The following is a 20,710-nucleotide window of genomic DNA, read 5'->3' on the forward strand; positions in this document are numbered from 1 at the left end:
TCCTTTGTCAGAAGAGGGGACTGAGGCACAAAATTACAAAGATCTTGCCCATGTCGCAGTGGCACAAAAATATAAAGATCTTGCCCATGTCACATAGCTTATTTTGGGGTAGGGACTAGAACCCAGGGCTCCTGACACCCAGCCTAGTGATCTTCAGTTCAAGGAAGACGTAGAATTCGACCAGGGCCTTGATGGATAAACAGGAAACAGAGGTAAGAACACAGTGTGGATGTGTGGTGGGAGAACAGGAGGAGGCCCCCTGGGCACAAAGGATCCAAGGGCTTGTACACAGGAGGGGTGTGGGAGAGGGAGGAGGCCGGGCAAGGAGACTCTGTATCCAGACATCGTCAGGGGGCACCAGACAGTGGAAGCCATAGGTTTGTATTCCAGGAGCAATACTTGTTGGTGGAGAAATACCAAGATGTTATGAAATGAGTTCTCCACTTTCCCAGAAGTCAGGAGAGGACACATGAGGCTGTCTGACCTTGGGCACAACCCTTCATCGTGTGAGCTTGTGGCTTCACCTGAGGCAAAACAAGAAGACACTTAAGACTTTTCTAGGGCCAAAAGCTACAGCACTATCAAATACTTCCTCTTAAATCAACCATGGTGATGTGTCAAGTTAAAACCACATGTGTCACAGAAATCCAGGCTACCACAACTAGTTAGAAAAGCCACATGCTGTCCTGGAGAGAAGAGGCCGCATCAAGGGGTTTTTAGGCAGAGGAGTGGAGACCCCACAGCCTAAAGAGGAAAACAAAGCTACTTGCTGTCACTCGACTGACTGTCAGGCTGTGTCCCAGATCAGCAGGGACTTCACAACAAGCCCAGACTGCTTTCTTCTGGTTAAACGTGCCACTATCAAGAATTTCTCACATCCTGAGAGTTTTCCCACCTCTCTGCCACCTGAGCATACCCTACTCCTCACAGCTCCAAGGCAAGAATCAAGTTCACAGCGAATCCACTCACTGCTGAGCATATGTGAACACAGCCGCTGACAGGAAACAGGACCTTTACTCCCAAAAGGCACATAAGATACAAGACAAGCGCATTTAGAGGAGTGATCAGTCTGGAGGGTACAGATCAACTCTACCCGGAAGGAATGCTGATTCCTGAGTCTCTTGCTGTAGATTAAAATCTACCATCCCATGGTTGCATACTAGGTATTACAAAGATGATAAACATTCAGAGAGTGTCCTCTCAGCCATCTGCACACCAGCCTGTGGAGCCATGCTATTCAAAGAAGCACCAGGGACCAGGACATCAGCATCACCCATCAGCATGCAGAGTTTCAGGCCCCACTCCAGACCTGCTGGATCAGAATTTGCACTTTAGCAACATCCTCCAGTTATCACATTAAAGTTTGAGAAGTGCTGTTTGTAGAGTTCCCAGGCATAACACAACAGCAGAGCATGGACGTACAAAGAAGGACTCACAAGTGAGCCAAAAGATGGAGATGGGGAAGACCAGTCCATAACTGGAGACCATGAGCTCTACTACCAACACAATTTATTCAGAAGGTGACTTCTCAAACTCATCTTCACCTGAGATCAGCTGACAACTCTAAGACCTTCCCACGGTGAACTGAGGACTGAATCCACAGGCAGGGAGAGGCAAGAGGGGAGGGGCAGACTCTCTCTTGTTTGCATCCCAGCAGAATCAAAAGTCAGTTCCCTAGGATGTGTGATACTCTGTGGGGAATTTACTGTCTCTGTGACTCACCCACAAATGAATGGGCTTAAAGAAAAGGGAGAAGGGAGCCATGAAATACAGTAAATTACAGCTTAATCTTCCTCACCCTGGAATTCATTCAACAGTTTTAATGAACTTACAGTCTCATAGGCTGGGTGAAGAACGTGTATGGAATGTATTAGCAGGGAGCATTTCATGTCACCCTGTGCATCGGAGAAGCCCAGTTCCCTTTGTTATTAAAGAGATGCACTTTGGCAAAGGAAAAAAACAAAAACCTGCTTTCCATTATTGCTGTTATCTACTGTGAAGTCCCAAAGAACACAGATTCTCTGGGGCTTCTTAGAGCCAGAGGTGATTCCCAAGACACAGTTGGCTCCGGTTACTTAGTGCTTTCACCTTGCACCACGTAGGCAGGCAAAGGTCAAGGGCCCTGGGCCTTCAACGTGAAACTCCTCCAGGTTGTTTTATGTGGGCTATTTCCTTTGGCCTGACCCACAGACCTGAGAGGGATGTTCAAATGACTCGCCTCTGATTCAGATTAGAGGAAAATATGGCACCTGGGTTTACTAATGCATTTAGGCTGGACCTGGACATTCAGATATATCCACAAAAGGATACAGTTTATGCCCTTATACTCAGCTCCCACTGATCACCATCAATAATTTTCAAAGTATGGGCTGCTACCCACCAGTGGATAACAAAATCAGTTTACTGGGTCACAACCAACATTTTTTATGTTAATAAAATAGAATACAATTTGAAATAGACTTAATCACTCGTAGTAAGATAAAACTTTTATTTCAGCTGTGAGAATGTGCGTGTGTGTATGTGTGAACATGTGTGTGTGAGTGTGAATGCACTCTGAGTCACCGTGTAAAATGTGTTTCTTACTGCAGGTCACAGTAAGCAGGAGAGCCACTTACTGCTTTACAGCACCTGGAAATCAGAGCCTTGATGGAAAGAGAAGCCAGGAGAATTCATGGGAAGAGAACTGGAAAAGCCGGTTTCCATCATGAGCTTCTAAAAACCGAAAGAGGAAGAAATCAAGTCCTCTTATGGCCTGACAGATGGGACTGGAGCTTCTAGACAGTCCCCTCCCTCGCTCTTCTCCCCTCCCCCAATAATGGCTCAATCAGAAGCCGCAGCTCATCATCAATCTCACAAAAAGGAAGAAAAGCTGATTTGTGCCAGCACAGATTTGTGCCTCACACAGAGATGCCAATCTGGTATGTGGACTCCCCTTAGCAGGGAAAGAAGAGGCTGAGCAATTTGAAGACCCTTTTCCTTAGCACAGTTTTCACTAAGGTCCTCGTTCTCTTCAAAGATTGTTTTCCTTTTCTCCCCCAGGGATGTTCATGCTAGCCCCCAGTCATGCTCGGCTTCAATGCACAGGAAAACCAAACAGAGGAGAAGCAGATGTCCAGATCACCTGCACAGAATGAGTGTGATCAGCACTGATGATGAATTTAAAGCAAACGCGAAGTCATAACCCGACTCTGTCGCTATCTCCCAACATCCCCAAAGTCAGATAGAGAGACAGGATAGCATAGGAGCGAAGAGCTCGGGGTCAAGAGCTAAACCGGCCTCGATTGAAACAAAGCCCCACTATTTTGTAACCTTCAGAAAGTTACTCATGTTCTCACCCATAAAACAGGGACAATAATAGCACCTAGCTCAGAGGGTATAATAAAAATCAACTGAGATAAACGTGGAAAGCACTTAGCCCAGTGCCAGGAACACCACGATGACCATGTATCATCACGTATTATTATAGCTATTATTATTTTTACCAGAATAGTCATTATTATTTCAAAGCAGTTTACTTTCTCCTCAGCATAGCTTTGTTTGTTTATTTTGAGATCTATACCACTGGTATAGATTTAAAAGTATGAGAATAAAGAAGTGATATTTTGTTATAAATGTTTATTATAAGTGATTTACATAATGCTGAGCCCCCAAACAAAATTCCCCAGGGAAGTTCCAATTTCCCCTGGAGAAATGAACACCATAATTCCTCTCCCTTTAAATAAGCTGTTCAAAAGTCAGAAAATCCATGCATTTGAGAGTTTTTATCTCTGAAGATCCAGGAGTTCAAAATCCCAACAGGATGAATTCTTATCTGTTCTAGTATACGGAGTATATTAGCAGAGGGCAGTCCTTGCCCCTGACTGCAACAGACGCCAGCTGCTGCTGAGGAACAGGGAAAAGCAACTCCTCATTCCAGCTAGCATGCACCTGGTCAGTTGTGAAATCCAACTCGAAGGGAGAGAAATTTCATCTTGACCCCATTTGGTCATGAGCACGAAGGGCAGCCTGGCCTCCAAATGAAACACTGGAGAGGGGGCAGCTAAGAAAAAATTCAACTGACTTAGGCAGTGGCATAACGTTCTCTGAGTGCCAGCCCAGCCTCACTGCCACCTACCATAATACTTTTTCAAAACAGGATTTCTCCACTCCCACAAGGTTTGCTTCAGAAAGGATGTTTCCTCCTTTTTAATGGCAAGAAACAAGGACAAAGGAAGAGGGATCTAAGCCACCAGGTCAGCCAAATTCACTCATCCACCTGCTCCAACACGCTCATCCTATGTGTCCACCTGGGAAACGAAAATGAGTAAAAAGGGTCTTTTCTATGAAGTTGCTTATAGGATGGTTGGGGAGGCAAACAAGAGTCAAGTGTGACAAGTGCAACACCAAGGGTATGAAGCAGGCAGTAGGGAGTGACAAGAGGAGAAACAGTGCTTACAGAGAACTGCATTGCTTAGATGCTCACATTAGAAAAGATGAAAGGTTTAAAATCAGTGCTCTAAGTTTCACCTTAAGAAGTTGGAAAATTAAACCCAAAGTAAGGGGCCAGCCCAGTGGTGTAGTGGTTATGTTTGCCTGCCCCACTTTGGTGGCCCAAGGGTTTGCCAGTTCAGATCCCGGGCATGGACCTAAACACTGCTCATTAAGCCATGCTGTGGTGGCATCCCCCATACAAAATAGAGGAAGACTGGCACGGATGTTAGCTCAGCAACAATCTTCCTCAAGCAAAAAGAGGAAGATTGGCAATAGATATTAGTTCAGGGCCAACCTTCCTCATCAAAAATTTAAAAAAAAACAAAGTAAGCAGAAGAAAGGAAACAATAAAGAGCAAAATGCAACAAAATATAAAATAATTAATAGAAAAAAACACAAAAGTTAGGTTTTATTAAAACATTAATAAAAGTAATAAATAAGTAGCAAGATTGATCAAGAAATAAGGAAAGAACAAATTACGAATATCAGGAAGGAAAGAATGGACGTCACTACAGATCTTGCAGACAATAAAAAGATGGTAAGTAACTTTATACCGATGGATACCACACCACAGGTGAAATAAACAAATTTCTTGACAAACATAACTCACCAAGAATGACACAAGAAGGAAGAGAAAATCAGAATAGCCCTATCCCTATTAAGGCAGTAGTTATCCAGGTTGGTTCCTCACACCAATGGCACCTGGGAACTTTCTGAAGTGCACATCCTCAGGCCCCACCCCAAATGACAGAATCAGAATTTTGGCGGTGGAGTCTCAGCAAGCTCCATTTTAACACATCTTCCTAGTGATTCTGATATCATTTAAGAATTCTTTGAATAACATCGTCCCACAGGAAACCCAGGCCCACAGGGTTTCCCTGATGAATTCTATCAAACATATAAGAAATAATATCAGCCTCACAAAAACTCCTTGAGAAAATCAAGGAGGAGGGAACATTTCTCACCATCACTTTTAATCTCTACTCCCTTATGGAAGGTGTAAGAGATTCTTTTCATCTGCCTTTGGATTCCTATCTTGAAGCGATCCCTGGTTTCTTTGGGATGAGCCATTCTGACAGACAAGTAGTCCATAGCGTCAAGGGGGCCACCCTGCATGCCCTCAAGTAGAGAACAGTCTTTATTAATTGTCTTCTTTCCTTTGCTTGCAGCCCTTAGAGGGGTGATTATCTACCTCTCTGTGCGGTAGGTAACTAAGGCTCGCAGCTCACCCTCAAGGATACCCAGAGCACACTGAAGCAGCCCTACCCTTGCATCCCAAACCTCACTCAAGCCAGAGCAGAGACTGGGACTCAGGTAACAAAAGCAGTGATAAAAATCAACTACCTGTTCACGTTATTTCCTCTAAATAAATACCTATACCACCTTTCCATATGTGGCTATCTTTTCTTATTCCTCTTTAAGTCTCAGCTCAAGTGTGATTTCCACCAAGCCTTTTCTGAAGCTTTAAACCAAGCCGAGTGCCCCTCCTCTGCATCTCTGCATCTCTATCAAAGAACTTAGACTGAAATAACCTGCCTGGGTCCCTCTCTCTCCCATTATGCCATTAGCTCCTTGAGGGTAGAAACTACATCTTGCTTCTTTTTTTTAATGTCTCACGGTGCGTGACCAGAACATAGCTGATACTCAGTAAACATGTAATGAAATGAAGAGTCTGGTCTGGGAGTGGAGTCAGACAAGACAAAACCTACATCCACAGATAAAATGTGTTTAACTCTATTTTACTCAATACTTTCAGTAGAACTCATTTTTAAAACTAAATACTTTTAATTTGCTCTTCTTTCAACCTCTCAGTAGTATTGTTAATGCCAACCATGTGGACTGGCTTTCATTTTGTAAATTTGACCTCCCCTTTTTTAAATCTCTGGTGGATATGTTAGGTCCCCACCCAGTGACTTGCGAATCACAGGACCTCTTAGAGATGAATATAGGTACCAAGAGAGTAGCAGTAAACCAGTGAAACTGAGAATCTTTGGCTCAAACAGTTGGAGTCCTTTTTTAAGGCTCTATCTGCAGACCCATACTGTGTCTTCACAGCTTTGTGGATCAGCCTGAAGTACCAGGCAGCAGCTTCTCTCCCCTCTGCCCATAACTCGCTGGCACCATTCCAACTGCTCCCCTGACAAATGAGATCCTAAAGAATGAATCTTTTGTGCAAGCAGAATAAGTCCTTGGGGGAGACTAAGTTTTGCAGAGAGTCTGAAAGGTCTCACTCTTAATTATGATGAAGAATGGCATTCTGTGGCCATAAATTTTTATTGGGAGGGAGGGTATTATATTAATGGCCAATATGTATTAAGCACTTACTATATACCTAGAACTGGGCCATATATCATACATACATGGTCTCATTTAATCCTTATCAACAACCCTATGAGGTAGCTACTATTAGTAGCCCATACTCTGAGAATACGTATGCTTAACTGGCTGAAAAATCACGAAGTTAAGGACGGATGGAAACGGGATTTAAATTTAGGTCTCTCAGACCCCAAAACCCATGCTCTGAGCGCCAGTGCTGTATTGCCTTGTTTATTGACTTCTGGTATAATTATGCCCCTACAGTGTCCCACACAAACAAATGGCAGAAGTAAGTCACTGATATCAAGGAGGGGGAACCAGTCTGGAGGCCAAAATACCCTTTAAACACAATTCATTTTCCACGCAAGAGACTAAGTTAAAGAAATTTTCTTTCTATTCAAAATAATGACGCTAAATGGGAAGCGATTTAAGCTTTACATTGGCTTCATCAGAACCTCACCTGTCAAACCTCCAAATCAGGCTCCTAAACACATTTCTCAATACAGGGAAATCAGCAGGGGGAAAAGCAGATGTAAAACAAACAGGTGAAAGTACGAAGTTACTGCGATCTAATAAGCATAAAGCACAGTCTTCGTGAAGAGCTGTGCTCATGGACCACCACTACCATCACTGCCATCATCACAGTCATCGTCACCACCATCATCACCATCATTGTTATTGTTATTATTAAGCGCCTTCATTCCCAAAGGGGACCACTATGTATTCTGAAGGAATGAGGCTTCCGTTCACCCATCCAACAGGCAGTGCTTGCATTACTAAAGGGATTGATTTTCTATCTTTCCCTCTTGATAACGGGTTATGAGTAAGCAGTAGGGACTACTAAATGTATTACTAACAACATAGTACACTAGAACTAGTAAAATTATCACAAAATCATGGCTAAATTTTTTGGAATTACAAATTTGACATAACAGCAGAAGGATGATACACACCTCACCATCCATATGGCACACATCAGGCTCTTTTCTTAAGCTATCTAATTGCTGTGCTAATGATAAAATAAACTCTTGATTATGATCTAAATAATAAAACATATCTTAAAGATTAAGGAACTGATTATAGAAAAGTCAGCCCACAAGTCCTCCATTTGTATTTCTACCAGAGGGCAACAGGACAGCCAGGACAAGCCTATCCCCTAGTGGCAGAGCACCTCAATTCACAAACTCAACAGCAGAGAGGAGCTTGTCTGGTGATTCCAGACAGAGCTATGTTTTCAGAGGTGCTGTACTTGTTACTGGAGTGAAAGTATCACTTTCAAGGAATATTTTTGTTGTCTGATCTACTACGTAGGAATCCATTCCAATTTATATTGGGACTTACCTTGTAGCTACTAGTTTTCGCTAAAATTATTATGATAATTTACTTTCTGCACTCCCTGCATGCAAGGGATGGGACTTCATTTCCCAGCAAATTTGTTTAGTTTTATTGCCTCCTATGTAACAATATGCAATAATATCAAAGAATTTCTTCTGAGATCTGTGATTTTACGCTTTTTCAGGGCTAACAGACTATAACAGCATGTAGAACTTATGATTTCTGATTTGTTTCAGTATAGAGAACACTGTATTTACATAAACCAAACAATATTATCCCTTCAAGACAACTTCAAAATCTCTTTCAATGCATGATATAAAGTACTTTAAAATCTTTTCCTTATAAAATTTAAGTGCATCTAATTCACCTGTAAAATCATATATGTCCGCTACATAAACCATGAAACAGAATTCATAAATCCACTACATAAACAATGAATCATAGGTCAAAAGAGTAACATTAATAATAATAGCTAAAATTCTTTTTACACTTACTAAAAGCCAGGAAGTGTCCTTAATGCTTTCAATCCTTATCTCATTTAACCCTTATAACAACCCTATGAGGTAAGTACTATTATTATTCTCTTTTACACAGATGAAGAAAGTGAGGCTTAGAGCAAAGTTTCTCAACCTCAACACTACTGACAGTTTGGACCAGATAATTCTTTGCTATGGTGGTGATGTTCTGAGCATCGTAGAACGTTTAGCAAGATCCTTGGCCACTATATACTAGATGCCAGTAGTATACCCCACTCCCAGATGTGATAACCAAAAATGTCTCCAGACACTGCCAAATGTCCTCTAGGGGCAAACCTGCCTTCACTTGAGAACTAGTGGCTTAGAGAAATTAATTTACGAAAGGTCACACACACAGGAAGTAGGAGAACAGGGATTAGAAGCTAGGCCTTCTGACTCTAGAATGCATGCTACCAACCAATAAAATATAGTGCTATTCACCCTGTGATAGGTTAAAGAACACAGAACATAAAACAAAACAGAAAACTAAAAATGAAGATGAACTGTGAGTGCCTTTCTGTGGAAAGATCTTCTATAACCACACCAGACTGGGCCCTTCCAAACTTCTGTTTCTTAGTTAAGGCCCACGTCCCACTAACTACTGCCCTCGCATAGCTAGCTCTCCTGCCCCACCTACCCGAATCTTCTTCCCATCCTTTTACATAGGCCCCAAAAGACAGTCACCAATCTCTTGTTAAGGCTGATTCTACTCTTCAGTAAATAACACACAGCCCCGCCCTCACAGAGCACCTAAAGAGCAGGGCCTATCTGCCTCCGACCAGTTCTCTTAGAGGGCCCAAGACTTACACCCTGCACCATCTCAAGGTCAAAGCCCTTTGCACGGTGACCAGGGAATTCTGGTTTCTCTCTGCAAGATCCCCCAAGCCCTCACTGACTGAGCACTCTCCATGTGCCAAAGACTTCCTATGTGCATCACATAGACTATTTCCTTCTGGGTTCCAAAGACTTCCTATGTGCATCACATAGACTATTTCCTTCTGGGTTCCGAGAACCCTAGGAAGCAAGTATTATTTCCATTTGACCAAGACAGGACTCAGATTTCAACCTAAGGATGGGTGACTCCAAACCCCTGCTCTTGACCCAACCCTACGCCCTTCTCATTTAGTGAATGAGCAGAGACTACAGACACGTCTCTTCCAATACACACTCTGGGCTTAGTCCACCGCCTCCAGCTTGCTTAGAAATTTTCATCCAGGTTCCCTCTCCTTGACACCCCAAAATTACGAGAATAAACAATCCAAAGCTGAGAGTGATTCCACTTGTAGAGAGGCAAAGGGAAAAATTCAGGCAGCGACCTCATGAACTTCAAAAAGGTATTATCTATTAAATCAGAGGATAGAAAAGTACAGAACAGGTTTTCTTTTACCTGATTCTATTTTTGTTATTTACTTTTTATGCATAAAAAGTTATATATTCATGTATGACTGATTACATCACTTCAAAGCGCTTTAAGATGTTAAGTACTAAAATAGAAGATTTTGGAAAAAAACCTGGTGGTAGAGGTGAAGGATTTTCCCCCTTCAATGACATTATTTAAATATAGCTTGTAGGGGTTTTTTTAAGTCTTCATTAAACTTTCCTAAGAGCTTCAACTTTTGGTTTGAGGCCAAACATAAAATTTTCAAATATAAAATGTCCTGATGAGAAAAGAGCAATTGGCAGAGTGGGGAGACGAACTCTAAAAGGCGTATCTTTCTGACCTTTTGATTTTATTCAGCTTTAAGCTGCTGCACTGGTTGGGGGGGGGGGGGGGGGGGGAGGGGAGGGGAGGAGGTTCAACAGCTGTAAAAAATTATGAAACCACTGAAATGGAAAGAACCAAGAAGCTTCTAGCATCTCAAAGACCTCCCTTTAAACACTAGCCCAACCATTTCTCTGCTTTGTGACCTCAGTCAAGCTACTTATTTTCCCTGAGTTCCTCATCTGTAAAACACAATCATTGTGAAGATTAAATAAGATAATGTGTGTGAAGCACCTGGCCCCCAGCGGACAGACAATAAGTTTAATCAACAGGGTGCCCTTTAGGCATACCTATGTTTCTGCCAAAGTGTGTGTTTTGGCAATTGTCCTTTAAATATCCTTCTCCTGATTAGTTCACATTATTTCAGTGAAATTAGAAGTATCCAAACCAAGAGTGATCTGGCTTGTAGCCAAAGGACCATCACTATGGGGCCAGATTATGTTACCTGCCCAGGGACCTCCGTGCTAACCGGGAATGACTCAGTCCTCTCCGGTGATTCAGCCACAGGACACAGAGTGCTTGCCCTTACAATAAACGTTGTTTAGTGGTCTGGACTTTCTTGTGGGAGGACCCCAGTAATCAGAATCAGAGACTATCATTTTTGAGCCAAAAAAAAAAACCAGAGAAATCCTCATGTTCAACCGCCTCTCTTTATAGACGAGGACACTGAGACCACAGAGGAGTCAGTTGGCACAGCTAACTTAGTGACAGAATCCACATATGATTCTCAATCTTTCACCTGCACCAGTGGTTCTCCAACAGAGGTGATTTAACCCTCCAGCGGACATTTTTGGTCATCACAACTAGGGGATGTGGGGTTGCTGCTGGCATCTAGTGAGTAGAGGCCAGGAATATTAGTAAACATCCTACAATGCAAAGGACAGCCCCACAATGAAACCATCGATAGTGCCAAGGGTAAGAAACTCTAATCTACACTATTGGACCCAGTGCCTCCAAAATCTGCCTCTTAAGCTGCTGTTGTTGGTAGGTGGACTTGGCCCAAATTTGGGAGCTCTCACCAATGAGTGAATCAATCAAGTCAATTCTGCCTCTTCAGTATTAAGAGTACTGGGATTAGGAGGGATTTAGAGACTTGCCTACCCAGGCAACTTAAAGTCTGGGTTTAACTTTATATGCCCAGCATGAGTGCTGCTAAAGTCTTAAAGATGTACTTAGGCCTTATTAGGCAATCTAAGAAAATGATTATCAAAAACATTTTGCTAAAACCCCACAGAATAGCCAAATGATGCACACCATGCAGTTATTAAATATTCAGAATAATACACCCCAAACCAATATATGTGGCACTACTCTGAACATCTCCAGGATTAATGATTTGAATGGAGGAAAGATGGAGATTGAAGCACTGACGTACAACAAAAATACTCTCAGAGTTGCCACCCAAAGCTAGAGGTTCATGTTGAAAGAACTTAAATCAAAAAGAAAAGCAGAGTCAATGATCCAAGCAATTATGTACTTTCTGGTTCTTGATCATGCAGGCCATCTGGCTTGCTGACCTCATAGGCCTCCACTCTGGCCAGTGTGAGGGCCAAAGAGACCTAAATGTGGAAGTATGTGGTGATCTGCAAAGACATTTATAACTATGAGTCATTTATCAATCTGAGCTTATTTACCCACAGTTCCACCTGGTAATTCTAACTTTATTTCTGGCCCATGGTAGAAATACATGGAGGATCCCAATCTGATTCACACATAAATTCAACCTACACTTAACAATTATGTCCAAGGCACCATACTTTTGGAGAACATATTCCCTACTCAATAAAATCACAATGATGCCAAGAAGAATGACAGGCACCCAACTACTTCTTGTACATGGAAGTAGTACATGGAATTAGTAACTGGGAGAGCAAGATCTCTTTTAGGTGGAAAGATCTAAGAAGGCTCCAGGGAAAGAAATGGCATTTGAATTTGATCTTTGAAGAAAAGACAGGATTTCAGCAGGTAAAAATGAGAACACTCAAAATACTAGAAAGATTATGAATGAAGAAGGGGTGATATAAAATACAAGGCAAATACGACAGTCAGCGAGGAGCTCAACGTGACTGGAAATCAGGGTGAATAGAAGGGAGTAACAGAAAAAAGGCAGGGACGTTGAGGTAGAGACAGACGTAGAAACCCTTAAAATCCTAGACAAGATAGGCCTTTATTAGCCAAAAGGAAGCCAGCGGAGGCTTGTTGTTGCTGTTGTTATTTTCTAAGCAGATACGGCACAATCAGAGACACTGTAGAAAAAGTAACCAGTCATGGGTGGGCAGAATGGAAAAGACAAAGACAGCACAATAAAGAGAGAGGTTAGCAGGCTATTCAATACTCTAAGAGATGGGTAATGAGACTGGATCAAGATCACGGGAATGAAAATAGTGAGAAGGAAAAGCCCACAACCTGTAAGACACCCATTTATCATGGGTGAAGGGAGAGAACAAAAAGTTAAAGTTGAAGAAACACATACAACAGAAGAACATATAAAGTGACTCAAAGGTTTGGATCCTGAGTGAGTGGGAGAATGGTAGTAATTAGCAGACATGAAGATGGAAAAGAAAAGAAGATTCAATTGTGTCTAGATGATTCTCTTGACTCAGAAAATGAAAGTTCAATGCCAAGGTCATTCCTTCTACTAAAGTCTAGACATACTACCCCGACTCAGTGCTTGAGTTACTTACATATCTCAGCACCCTCTCTCACTAAACCTAGTTCCTAACTCCTGCCTCGGTCTTTCTGGGTCTACATCCTTGCACCTGTGCTCCTCTGACTCCTGCTGATATAGTAGGAGGGTGACTGAGTGAGTAAGGAATAAATGAGTGGCAGTTGCCTGCCACTCTGAACTCTGACCAAACTATCTATGTAGACTCTCCATCATCCTCCTTTCTCCCTTATGTTTCACCTGCAATTTATAGTACTTGTAGGGCCTTTCCCATGTTAATTGCCTTGGGCATTATCCTTTGTGGGCTAAGTCTCATGTCCATTTGTGATCTGTGCTCTAACCAGACCACTCTGCTGCTCTTTCTGGTCTACCCGGACCTGCCACCATTCACTGTAAAGTTGCCCTGATTCAGTTGCAAATCTTGGAATGTAAACTGGACATATTCTCATAGCTGATGCATATGTTCTTACTATTTTAGGAATTTATCAGTCATCACAATAGGAAAATACTTTTTAAAGGATTTTATCTCTTGGAAGATCCTCTTGTCCCTAATGTCATCACTAATCCTCAGGCTCTAAATATCAGTACTACTAAGTAAGTAGTAATACACAGGATTGGTTATCCATAAGTATGCAAAAATATGTGCCTTGATTTATCCCATTATCCCTTTAACTTTCCCAGCAAGTTATTTAGCTGTCATTTTTCATTGCAAAGGTAGAGAACAACAGTCCACTGATCCTACATCAATGATGCTGAAAGAGCTTCAAAATCCACCAATGAGACTTAGTGTGTTCTGGGAACGAAATGGGAGCACAGTTCAGCAAAAGATGCACCTGCTAACACGACGATACAACTTCTTAGAAGGCAACTTTCCCACAGGGTGATATACACTCACCTTCCCACCCCCTACACACGACAATCTATTATTAACAGCAAAGGTGGCAGTTCTGTTGATGACTCATTAAGTATGCTGATTCATGAAGGCGGAACATGGGCAGACTTGACTAAGGAAATCATTTGCTGGATTTAATCAATTTTTGGGCTCATCAAACCTGATTACTGGGCCACATAAAAATCCAAGTGAAAGAAGGCATTAGACACTTAAGGGAAAAATAACTCCTTGTTTTGCCTTGCAACAGACAGAGACCAATCTATTATCCATATTCCTAAAGAACTGGCAAAACATACATTTGACAAAGAAAACTAAGAGAAAAGATTCTGGACCATCCTATTAGACTTTAATAAACCCAAACTTTCAAACACCATGAATAATAAGCAATATTTTAAGCTATCTTTGTGATCTAGTGAGAGAAGAGTGTATGATAATGTAAGCTCCTCCCAAAATACCTAATTGTTCCCAATGACCTTCAATGTTTATATCTGTTGTAGCCCTTACCACCTTCTATTATAATTATTTTGTTCACGTGTCTCACCTAGAAGCCAGTGCACCTCTTCACAGAGGCTATTTCTTACAGATCTTCTTATTTCCAGTATTTACTTAAGTGTACGGCAATAGTATTAAGTAAATTTTTGGTAAATTGGGAGATTTCTATAAAGTACTATGCACATGACTACCAAAATAATATGATTATCAAAAACATGAGAGATGCCTTTGGCTAAAGTAATTGCTCAAGAAATGTCTAGATTTATAAAATGGGTAAATCAGATATAGTCACAATGAGAACTTCTATTTAAACTATCTAAACAGAGCTAGAATTAACAACAAATAAATCAACAAAAACCTTCATACTAATGAGGGTTTTGCTCAAAACTCCAACTCCTGGTCATCCTGACCAAAGTATTTCCACAATCCAGAAAACTGGACGTATGTCTGCAGAGGTCCCTCGGGTTTGTGCGTATGTCTTTATTTGTACCTCTGCCTCTGATTGTGCTGATCAATCACAGCATTCCCTAGCATACTGAAATAGGGATGAGTGTGTTTATGTGTGTGTGTGTGTGTGTGTCAGACACACTCCTAACATAGTCAGCTTATAACATTATTTCTGACAGCAATTCCTTCCTTCAGTGGCAGCCCAGAAGTATAAGATTATTTCTAGGCATTTGTGATTATTTTGTACATGGTCTGGCCTGCTTTCTCAAGGATATAAACTTTTCAAAGCCAAACCTGATAACTTGAAGCTGCAGCTGTATTAAAAACAACCTGATGGGAATTTTATGGGGAAGCAGGTTTCCGGTATAATCCTGGCTAGCTGTCAAATTACCATTTCACTACTTCAGTAAATCTCTTGGAATGACTGGCCCTCGTGAACAAGACCATTCACAAGGCAAAAGGATGCTCCCTCTAAATCGAGTTGATTTAAAGCCCAATCCAATAAGGTTTTCTGTGCAGGGAGAGCGTACCTCCTATCTATTGGTGCCCTTGCCAACCCAGTAAAGAGTACTTATAACATCACTCTTTGGGTTGTAATTCTGGTCTTGGACGAGATGAGTACATTTCCCTTAACGCTAAAAGTGAGACTCAGTAGAACCACAAACATCAAAACATTCTCCCGGACTACTCAGGTCTGCCCAGCACTTCATAAAAAATTTAAAGGAAGATATCTGTCTCAGTTGAGTTAGAGCAGGATGATGATGACTTTGAAAGTTTGCGGATTTTTTTTTCTTTAACATGGCTTTGAAAGATTAATAAATACATAAATGAAATGAAACGAGACCTTAGCAAAAAAACGTTTAAACAAAGGTAGATTATTTTTGTATCCTGGATGTCTCTTCCCTGATGTCCAAAGCAAACCTATCTGATCTAAAGCTTTTCAACAGAACATTTATGTCATTTAGTTTTCCTACATGAAGCCACCAGCTTTGTTTGACTAATTATTAACTGAAGCCATACTACTACACTTAGAATTCAACGAACCAGTTGCGTCCACACAGTATGCTTGTCCCTAATGTGAAAAAGGAATCACAGCTGCTCCCAGCCCAAATTAATCACCAAATGACAAGAATACATTCAAACGGACCAGCATCTGACAGGAGTATCAAGATATAGTTAAAAGCATCTACTATTCATCAAATGAGGTATCACATAATCCAAATTTACAGATCCCTGGTAAAGGTCTCAAGCAAAATCATTCTGAAAAATGTTGAAATTTGGTATATTAAGAAGACCTCAAATTCTTTAACACCCTTCCATCAAGAGATGTAATCTATGTCCCCTTCTCTTGACTCTGGGTGGGTTCTGTGATACCTTAACTAATATGATACAGCAGAAGTGACACTGTGCCAGTTTCTGGGCCCAGGCCATAATTAAGAGACTAGAAGCTTCCATGCCTTTTGTCTTGGAAGATATGGGCTAGGAAGCCAGCTGAGAGTGCAACTACTCTGAGACCACCATGCACTAAGAAGCCCAAGCTCCATGGAGACACCCTGGAGGATGAAAGCCATGTGGAGAGAGAGAGAAAGAAACAAGGAGTACCAACACTCCCCATATGTGACAGAGGAAGCGATCTCGGAAGTGGATCTTCCATCTCCAGCAGCCCCAGCTCACAGCAGTGGGCCAGATACAAATCCCCCAGCCAAGTCCTTCCTGAATTCCTGACCCATAAAACTGTGAGCAAAACAAAATGGTTGTTTCAAGCTCTAAGTTTAGGGATGGTTTATTACTGAATGATAGATTAGTAGACATGGATCTATTTCATATGAAAATATGTATGTGATTAAAAATAGAAGAGGTCAAACCAATGCTCTATTAATTTTCATTTCATATGATTTTAATGAAGCTGGTACAAGACAGTCTTTCTTTATTACATCAATGTAATAAAAAATGCAACAGCATTCATGTCAGATATGCAAAAACATGCTTTCAAAAATAATCAACAGAGTAATTTGAAACTTGACAGGTTTGAGCAGCTCTCACTCCCTCTTACCTATTTATTTATCTCCCCTTAAAATAAAATTGAAGCAACTTTGAAACATCTCATACCCCAGGTTAACGACATGTGAAAATGATAAATTACCTTTCATTACTGATAACTACTATACCCTCTAATCTGAATGATAATTTACACTCTGCTCAATGGTTCACATGCAATTACTACCATGAACCCGATGAACCTGAACAAGACAGAATCATTTACCCAACTGTATAAGCTCACCATATTTAGAAAAGTATAGCAACCTCAGGAAGCTTTAAAGTTTCAGTTCACTTTCTCTCAATGATTTGTGCACCTCTACATTGCATATCAAATTACAACACCACAACTTTGAATTATTGACTTTATTTGGAAACCATAGGACATAGGAATCTCTGCTATGAGATGATGCTCATTAGAAAAGGTAAGACTAAAGTGGTCATCTGAAAGTACCATTGTTGAAACCTAGTGGCAGATTTTAATTGCATTAGTGATTTTTTATCTGAATATAATCTGTTTAAAGCTATAATACCAGTCAAATACAATCAATGAAAAGCAGACACTAGCCTTTTAGACTTACTGTGGGCTTCTAATGCTTGGCAAACAAAATGTCCAAGCAACTCTATTTCTTTGGAACGTGCTTTCCAAACTCTTCTCAACAAAACAGAGTAATGGAGGGTGATGACGGAGGATATTCTACTTTAAATTACCCTTTCCACAGATAAATCAGAAAAAACATCAGTGCCCTTAAAAGAATTTGTAACTATGCTTTGAGCTCAACAGTACTGGGTCAGTGAATCAGGCGGAGGAAAATTTCAGGCAAAAGAGAATTCAAACACTAAAAGTGTATTTAAAGACCCTTTTGTGTTCCCATCCATAAAGTTTCAACAACCCTCCCACCCCCCCACCCCCACCCCTAGCTCAGTTCCTCTCTGGTCAATGTTTTAGTAAAATCACTAGAAAGCTCAGCGGTAACAAGCTTTTTAATCCACCAGATCCACTCTCATGTGAAAGTATACACTTAATACCACACTAAATGTCTGCAACTAATTTTTAATTACAGCAGCAACAGCAATCGTAAGATAAAGCAGACAACTCACTAGGAAGGAAGCAAGAGACTGTTTATTACAATGAACGTCCACCATGAGCCAGTCATGTGAAGAGTTGTGCCACAAATGACTCAACCAACGAGCTCCCCTTTCTCGGAAAAACACTCTTACCTCTGGGACGTTTTCTTATATTTCCTCCTGTAGGAAAAGAAGCACAAACACATATCAGAAAAGGTTTGTGGCAGGCAGCGGGTTAGAAAAAGATAGCTTCAGTAGGGATGGACACTTCGTAGAAGGTTCTTTCTGTGAAGCTTGTGGGTCTCAAAGCTCAATTAAAAGTTTTGGATTATTGTGTTAGATTGTGGTCAGACGTGTATAACCATAGTCTTAACAGTTACAAATAGCATCCCAAGAGCTCAACAGTTCTGCCCTCTACATTCTTCCCTTTCCCCTCTTAGGGCACTTTAGCCTCTTGGTTGAGGTCAGGTTTTAAAGACAGCAAGATCCAGCTTCAAATCTCAGCCCTTCCATTTACCCGGTTCATGGGATTGTGGAGGAGTAAATGGGCAGAGGCTTATAAAGCATTTCTTTTGTTTGGCACATATTAAATGTTCAATAACTCGTAGCTATTTGTACTGTCACTATTGCCACTATTATCCCCATCATCTAGCTCTGAAGTCCCTTTACAGATGTGCCTTTTAAAACGTAAATGTGTAGTCAGGCAGCTAAAGCAAAAGCTCAGATATAAGGTATCCAGAGAAGGAAAAAGGGAGGAAGGAGACAATGAGTCTAGAAGCAAAAGTGGCGAGAGCTGCATTAGGAACTCGCTAATGGCTCAGCTGTGGGTTCAGTCTCCTGAAAGAACTCTTCCCAAGGACGGAGAAGTGGCTGGAGTTCCAGTCTATCTCTGCTATTTACAGTCCTCATTTAGCCTCCAGCATAGGGCTTCTTAATCTATCAAACAGAGACCACACCTGCCCTGGCTATCTCACCTAGGTCATAGTGGCATTCAAGGAGAAAATGGCTATAAAAGTTTATTTTCCCAGTATCCCAATGTTTTTCATGTTGGTATCAGTTTTCATAGACTTTGAAGACTCTCAAAAGAGTTTTAACAGGCTCTTCACTGGAGGGGCCTAGAGGAAAGGGTGTGCTGCGAGAGGAAGCTACATCTCTCGGTAGCATCTTCAGGAAGGGCAATGCCTCCCAGGTGTCCTTAGTTCCACACCTCCATTCCCATTACAGTCACTGCACCCAGGAAGCCAAGCCACCGATTTGCTAATAGAGCTGTATGTCACATGTTTAAAAATAAAAGCCACAAATGTTTCAAATTCAGAATCACCACAACCTGTTAACCATCTCTGTTTGGATGAAAACGTACATGGCAGTGGTAGATGTTAAGTGAAGAAAGCAGCATGCACACAGAACCTACACTGTGATCTTCATGAGATACATACTGATACCTACTTATCTGAAAGGAATGCACCAGAATGATAACCATGGTCTCGGGGTGGTGGGTCAATGGATCACTTCTTTTATGTTTACTTTTATGAATTTTGCTTTTAAAAGTAAGCATTATGATTATAATTAGAAAAAAATGTATAAAAATATGCATATACCTATACATACATAGTCACATCCATAGATATACAATATATAGGACATAGTCACATCTACAGATAGACACATACATAGGGCCATGTGAATATACAGAGGTATCTACATGCTTGAAGTGTATCATATATATAGGGAGAAAGGTCAACTAACACTGTGGGTTAAGGCTTGAGCTTTAAAGCAAACTACCTTTGTTCCAGTCTTGGCTCTGGAACTTAGCTCTACAGTGTTGGGCCAGTTATTCGACCCCTCTGAGCCTCAGTGTCTTCAACTATAAAGTGGGAATAATCAAAGAACCTCTCTCAAGACCTCGTGGTGAGAAATAAATGAGATAACCCACCTGAATGTCAGTTCCCCACAGGCAGGTTCTTCTTGTGGTTCTCTACTATAACCCAGTGCCTGAAACACTGCCTTGCACTCCCTTCAAAAGCTGTTATGGATGCACACTGACAATCCACTGTCTCTCACTAGACCCCATCATCAGTGACAACTCACCCTCTCCAGGCAGTAGCCAAGGGAATAAGTCTCATCTATAGGCACAGAGCGCAGTGAGCTGTGGGTGGGACCCATGCCCTTGGCCCTTGTTAGCACCACACTCTAATAAGCTAGATTAAGGAAACTCTGGCAAGACTGGAAAATAACCCACTGAGAGTGTGTGAAGACCAAAGGCAATGGGGCATGAGGGACAGATGGGTGCCGCTGGCTTCTATCCAGAAGCCCAACTAGTTATGTCAGCAGAGGATGTCTTTGGAGGCCAGAAGAAGAAAATCTTTGGGATTGGCTTCCATAGAATTCTCCCAGCTTTCTGCCAAGGACCACACAAAGGCACCGCTGGGAGAACCAAAAAGATCAAAGAAGAACAAAAATAAGAATAGCTTCCATTTTCAGCACCTACTAGTAACAAACATTTAACATACACCACTAATCCTCATAATAGCTGTAAGATCCACTCTCTGAAAGAATTTTAACTCTAAAAAAGAAGTTAAGACATGTACCTAAAGTGTTGTTTTGTTTTAACAAGCAATACAAAGGGTGGCTCAGGAAGCTTTGTGACCTCAAGAGGTAGTCTTGATTGATGGGTGGGATTTCAACAAGGAGAAATGTGTAAGTATGAGGCA

General features: G+C 41.4%; 1 protein-coding gene across 12 annotated transcripts in view; it reads right to left on the reverse strand.

Annotated features, from left to right (window-relative positions):
• PDE1C (phosphodiesterase 1C) overlaps nt 1-20,710 on the reverse strand; it is a 602,480-nt gene that overhangs the window by 261,147 nt on the left and 320,623 nt on the right. For 6 of the 12 annotated variants that reach the window (XM_014739137.3, XM_023639480.2, XM_070264802.1 and 3 more), the window contains one exon: nt 18,153-18,179. The exons of the other annotated variants lie outside the window; for them this stretch is intronic. In XM_014739137.3, the coding sequence (XP_014594623.1) occupies nt 18,153-18,179 (27 nt within the window). The remainder of the gene's footprint in view (nt 1-18,152; nt 18,180-20,710) is intronic. 12 annotated transcript variants of the gene reach the window in all.

This window comes from Equus caballus, chromosome 4 (genome assembly GCF_041296265.1).
Source record: "Equus caballus isolate H_3958 breed thoroughbred chromosome 4, TB-T2T, whole genome shotgun sequence".
Lineage (NCBI taxonomy): Eukaryota > Metazoa > Chordata > Mammalia > Perissodactyla > Equidae > Equus > Equus caballus.